Genomic DNA, 6661 nt, shown 5'->3' on the forward strand with positions numbered 1-6661 from the left:
TGCTATTTGATCGCGTCATATCATTGTTCGGTACAATTTATTCGGTCTTTTCGCTTATTTCGAATAATTTCAGTTGCCGAACATTCGGTGCATCCTTAGTATATAACATTATGCTTTCAAAACTACCAGCTAATTGATCAGTTACACAACGTAACAAAAATTTGTTTCACTTAAATTGTTATGCTTCTTCCCATTTTTGGGTGAACTATCCCTTTAAAGGGGTCATATGATGCGATTTCATTTTTTCCTTTCTCTTTGGAGTGTTACAAGCTCTTGGTGCATAAAGAAGATCTGTAAATTTGCAAAGACTAAAGTCTCAAATCCAAAGAGATATTCTTTATAAAAGTTAAGAGTCAGCCACGCCTACCTAAAACGGCTCGTTCTAACACGCCCCCACATACCTACTTCACGATCTGGGAAGATTTGCATAACGCCTCCCAAATGTTCACGCAAAGAAAGAAGGCGTAACTTTTATTCTCGCAGTAGTATTGTTGCCGCCGCCGCCATGTCGTGAAGGCGCTGTGTGCTTCGTTGTGAAAGCGAAACTACTTTGTTTGGTCTTCCAAAAGAGGACACGACTAGAAATCAGTGGTTAAGTTGTATTTACAACACTGTTCCAGAACACTTCGACCCAAATATTTAGATGTATGCAGCACATTTTATGGAGGACCGTTGCTGGCCAATCACAGCACACCTTGCTTTTTCAGACCGATGAGCTTTGTAAAAATCGACGCGTTTCAAAAAGGCGGGGCATAGAGGAGAAACAATAATGTACAGTATGTGGAAAATAATGTGTTTTTTTTACTTTAAACCGCATAAACACATTTCATTACACCGAATACACAAAATAATGTTCTTTTTAGCAGCATCATATGACCCCTTTAAGGCTCCATGCAGTCTCACCGCTTGTCTGTATTCGCGGATCATTTTGAGTTTGCCCTCTCCTCCCTTGCTCTCCTCTTTCTGCTCAATGCTGCTGATGATCCTCCAGGAGGCTCGTCGAGCTCCAATCACGTTCTTATACGCCACCGACAACAGGTTTCTCTCCTCTACTGTGAGCTCGGTGTCCTTTCCTGCAACGCTCTTCATAGACTCCACCATTTCTGAAACACAGAGAACAATCATCTTAATGACACAAAGCAAACCCGTCATCAGAGATCTGGGGAGCAAAGGGAAAACTAAATTATAAATATAGTACATAACAACACTGAATGTCACAGACTGGGTACCGAGTGGTTTAATAATAAAAAAAAAATGCATGTCCAAAGTAGTAAGTTCAGATAAGAGTAATGTTTGTAGCAGATGCTAGTTTAATCTCACTAGTTCACACTCTTTTAGCTCAAACCATTTTACTTCTGCATAAATAAAATTGTGTGTAACTCTCAATGACACGGAAATAGCGACAGATATTTTCTTTCATATTGTGACATGCATAATAACATAAAATTATACATAAGTACAGAACAAGCAATAATTGGTTTAACCAATATTTTTTCCTGACATTTAAGCATTTTTCCATAATCAGATAATGGTTTTAATGGATTTTTTTCCTTAAAATCTTAAATTATCCCCTGTGACATATTTAATGCACCAATGAAAATGACTGCGCAATACCTCGTATTGTCCCAAATGTCAACATCGAGGTCCATAAAAACATGAATACAGTAAAAATATCCAATAACTGCAGTCAGAATAAACAGCTGGGTTCAGCCTAGTCATCATTGCATCAGCTAAAATCTGAACGCAGTCTGGTTTTATTCAGATAATGTGTAGCGAAAGGAAAACAATGCATCATTTAGTGCGTTGCATATCTTTTGAATCACATGCTCTCCGATCAACTGATTACAGTAACGTTACAATATCAGATGCGCCACTCGTAGATTGTACACAACAGTTCTTAGCAACGCGAGCACAGATCAACATTGGCTTTAGCTCACGAACAATGCAGGGGTTGGGCTGTTAGTTTGGGCCTTTCCAAAACAACGGCTCTCCTGGATTTTTCTTCCAATTTCTCCTGGACGTGACACGTGTGAATGGACAGCGCTTAGGTTTTGGGTTCAACACACAATTGTATCAGTTACACGACATCCCTCTGTTTACTGCTGTCCCTCGGATGTAATTCACGAGCGTGACAACACATTTCGCCCAAAAATATCAACTCACCATCGTATCTCTCGGCTTGTTCTGCTAGCTTAGCCTGGTAAACCAAGTGCTCTCGATCTGCCATGATTACTGGGGACCGCGAGGAGGTGGACAGGGTGAAGGTAAGAGACGCTGTCTGTTTGTACAGACGGATGCAAATGGTGTAGAAAACGGAATAGATATGTTATATTGGGATACTTGGTGTAGCAACAGCAGCTTCAAATCCTCGTATCCTGCCGGCGACTAAATATGGCGATGAAACTCCATCCGGGAACTTCGAGTCGTGCGCGTTTCCTTCGCTACGGACGTTTTGTGACGTTCGTACAAAGTAAAAATACGTCTATCCTCCTGACTACCAGAAAAAAAAAAAGTTTAGTGAATTTAGTATTTTTTTTTTCAGTCACTACATTGTTTAGAGCATAAGAAAAAAAAAAAAGTAGATGGACATTTTTTTTACCCTGTATAGACAGCAATGCAACCAATGTAACATTTATGAAAAATATTTTATTCCCTTACGAAAATTAACCATGGTTTTTACCACAAATAAAAAATAAAAAAAACTGGTTACTATAGTTAAACCATGCACAAGCACAAATTAACCATGGTTTTACCACAAAAAAAAAAAAAAACCTGGTTACTATAGTTAAACCATGCACAAGCACACATTAACCATGGTTTTACCACAAAAAAAAAAAAAAACCTGGTTACTATAGTTAAACCATGCACAAGCACACATTAACCATGGTTTTACCACAAAAAAAAAAAAAAACCTGGTTACTATAGTTAAACCATGCACAAGCACACATTAACCATGGTTTTACCACAAAAAAAAAAAAAAACCTGGTTACTATAGTTAAACCATGCACAAGCACACATTAACCATGGTTTTACCACAAAAAAAAAAAAAAACCTGGTTACTATAGTTAAACCATGCACAAGCACACATTAACCATGGTTTTACCACAAAAAAAAAAAAAAACCTGGTTACTATAGTTAAACCATGCACAAGCACACATTAACCATGGTTTTACCACAAAAAAAAAAAAAAACCTGGTTACTATAGTTAAACCATGCACAAGCACACATTAACCATGGTTTTACCACAAAAAAAAAAAAAAACCTGGTTACTATAGTTAAACCATGCACAAGCACACATTAACCATGGTTTTACCACAAAAAAAAAAAAAAACCTGGTTACTATAGTTAAACCATGCACAAGCACACATTAACCATGGTTTTACCACAAAAAAAAAAAAAAACCTGGTTACTATAGTTAAACCATGCACAAGCACACATTAACCATGGTTTTACCACAAATAAAATAAAAACCTGGTTACTATAGTTAAACCATGCACAAGCACAAATTAACCATGGTTTTACCACAAATAAAAAAAATAAAAAAACCTGTTTACTATGGTTAAACCATGCACAAGCACAAATTAACCATGGTTTTACCACAAAAAAAAAAAAAAACCTGGTTACTATAGTAAAACCATGCACAAGCACACATTAACCATGGTTTTACCACAAAAAAAAAAAAAAACCTGGTTACTATAGTTAAACCATGCACAAGCACAAATTAACCATGGTTTTGCCATACTAACCATAGTTTAACCATGGTATTTGTAGTAAAACTGTGGTTATACAAATGGTAATCAATACGCCAAAAAAAAAAAAAACATGGTTACTACATGGTTAATTTTCTGCTGTGTCCTCTGTAGAGGACACCAGGACTTTAAAAATCAGTTTTTTAAAAGATAAAAAGACAATAGACGTGGAAAGGCAAAAACAGTGGGATTTTTTTAAATCAATCAATTTTTTTTTATACCAAACTTTATATAAAGATGATTCTCAACTATGTTATAAAAGATATAACAGAATGATTTGATATGCCATTTTGCTTTGTGCAATATGAGTGTAAAATGGCCAAAAACGGGTTTGATGTAGCCTATAAACTGTATCTAATTTGCATATTAATCTGTTTTTGGGGCAACATGTAATGGAAAAAAAAGAAGTGTAATAATGGGAGTAATAATTGGCAAGATTTGCTAAATAATATCTCATATTTCATAGGAATATTGATATACAATTTCCTTCCCTATTCACTTGTTGTCTCCCAAAATGCATAATAAACACGCTTTAAGTCCTGGGGCCAGTTGCATAAAAGGTTTAGAGTAGTTAGTCATCCAATTTTTTTCTTTAAAACTGGTCATCATTTTTTTTTTAATTAGTTACATAAAAGCATACATTAGTTTAAGTTGAATCCCAAAATATAATAAATATATAATATAATGTCAAAACTCCATAGCTGGGAGTCGGGAGGCTATGGCAAGACGTTTAATCATTTAAAGCTTCGGTAGTCGTAAATTACATTTTACTTGTCATACTGTAATTTACATTGAATCCCTAATTGTTATTCAACCAGTCAGAATTCTAATTACAGATATCTTTATCTTTTCATGATTAAAGATATCCAGAATGTATTTTTGATACCTGAAATATTCAAAACAGCCTAACTTTGTAGATATCTTGAATTTGATTTGAGTAGTCAAAACTTAATATTTAAAATCTGAAGTCTTACTAATTAAATGCCATTTACAGGTTAAAGGAAATCCCAACCCTATGTAGTCATACACCTCTATAAATAAGATATGGCAAGCCAATTTATCATTTAATGCTTTGGTTTGACAATTACATTTTAGATAGTTACAATTGTTTTGACAAGTCAACATGATCATTAGAGATATGTGCAGTTATAATTTGACTAGTAAGAAAGATGGTTCAAGATATCAGTAAGTACATTTTGACTAGTCAAAAATCCATGCAAGATATCTCTAAGCTTCATAGGGGCAAAATTGTTTGGTGTGGGGAAACTGACACCACAAATGTGAGACCATCATCATTTTTGAAAAAAAAATACAAAAAATCATTTTCACACAATGAGATTTTTAAATGATTTACTTTATCATAGTTTTTAGCATGCAATAATTCGTATTTATATGAAACTATAAGGCATTTGAAAAAAAAATGAAGGCATGATAACAGGTTTCCAAGTCGGTTTTGAATCTGATTTTCATATAAGGACACTGTAATGTGTTTATCACACATATTAAAAGGATAGTTCACCCAAAAATGAAAATTCAGACATTATTTCCTCACCCTGGTGTTGTTCTAATGCAACTGTAACAAAGCGAATACAGCTTCATGCATCAGAACCCAGAATGACTCTGGTCTCACCATTCAGCTGTTTTAACTTTAAGATGTTAAGAACTTTTGCAGATCCTCTTGCCAGATTTGTTCCACAATGCACCAATTTTAGAACAAGAATTTAAAAAAAAAAATGGATGCAAGAAATTTAAAAGGAGAAAAGGCTAAGTGATTCTCCTTGGTAATGTATTTACTTAACTCAATTTTACAATGAATGCAAAAGCAAAATTAAAGTTAACCCACTGCAAATTTATTTAGTGCCAAAGAGTTTGTTGTGCTGTTTGGCATAAAGATGATCCTCGTCCTTTCACTGGTCATCTATGGAGAGGTACTAAGTTGCACCTATTGACAGAATAAAAATGCCATTAATGACCAATTTATAATGACCTTGATATTTTCCTAATTAAAATTAATTAATACAATATACACATTCTTTACCCCAGTAGTCCTCTACCAGACCATTGCTTCGGAGTCAAATTAAGATGTACTTCTTGTCCACTTCGAAGCAATCCAACACGTAGGGATTTCTAGAGTAAACAGAAATAATTCACCAAGACAAAATTAAACTGAATCATGTAGTACATAAACAGGAATGTAAAGTATTAAAAAGAGTAAGTAAATGAGCTACAGTTTTTAACTTAAAGGAAAGAGCTTCGAGTTACAACAAACCCCTTCACTATGCTGGACAACAGAAGCGATGTCACGCAGATTCCTGAAGTTTAGTGTATTTACAGACCCAAACTCTATAATCTCATCACCGACTCGCAGACCCTACGAACAGAAGAAAACTGAAATCAATGAAAGTTTTTACTCATGAAAAATCCACTATGAACAATCAGCCACTTTGTAAAGTGCTGCACATCTGTTTTAAACTCTCTAGTTGCATAATCAGTTTGTGCTTCGACTCAAAAAGAGACTTAAGTACTACTATGAAATGAAATAAACCTTCCAATGATCAACAGTTAACATGCAGTCATTACATGTTATAACTAAAAAATATAAAATATACAAGAAGTCAACATGAAATGCATTTAAAGGTTGCAACATTTTACTAACGTAAATCATCTGATTTTAGATGTATTAAGCAAACAAGTTAAAGGTCCCCTGAAATGCTTAGAAACACGCAGCGTTACTAACCTTTATAAATGATTAAAAAAATAAAGAACTTTAAGAGTTACAAGAATGATTAGAAATTATTAATAATAATTGAGCAGCAAATCAACATATTAGAATGATTTCTAAAGGATAATGTGACACTGAATACTGGCGTAATGATGCTGAAAATTCAGCTTTGATCACAGCAATAAATTAC

The 6661-nt window shown here is 34.4% G+C and overlaps 1 protein-coding gene and 1 pseudogene across 1 annotated transcript in view; both read right to left on the minus strand.

The window, feature by feature from the left end:
- The window catches only part of LOC107745310 (14-3-3 protein epsilon-like), a 6148-nt pseudogene extending 3720 nt beyond the window's left edge, over positions 1–2428 (minus strand).
- A 3149-nt stretch (positions 2429–5577) lies between these two features.
- The window catches only part of LOC107745311 (26S proteasome non-ATPase regulatory subunit 9-like), a 5050-nt gene continuing 3966 nt past the window's right edge, over positions 5578–6661 (minus strand). Inside the window, exons 4-6 of the mRNA XM_016559170.1 lie at positions 6019–6120; positions 5788–5876; positions 5578–5691 (exon numbers count right to left, since the gene is read on the minus strand). Coding sequence (XP_016414656.1) covers positions 5664–5691; positions 5788–5876; positions 6019–6120 — 219 coding nt within the window. The 3' untranslated portion in view covers positions 5578–5663. The remainder of the gene's footprint in view (positions 5692–5787; positions 5877–6018; positions 6121–6661) is intronic.

The sequence above is a fragment of the Sinocyclocheilus rhinocerous genome, unplaced genomic scaffold (genome assembly GCF_001515625.1).
Source record: "Sinocyclocheilus rhinocerous isolate Xijiao unplaced genomic scaffold, SAMN03320098_v1.1 scaffold1399, whole genome shotgun sequence".
Classification (NCBI taxonomy): domain Eukaryota; kingdom Metazoa; phylum Chordata; class Actinopteri; order Cypriniformes; family Cyprinidae; genus Sinocyclocheilus; species Sinocyclocheilus rhinocerous.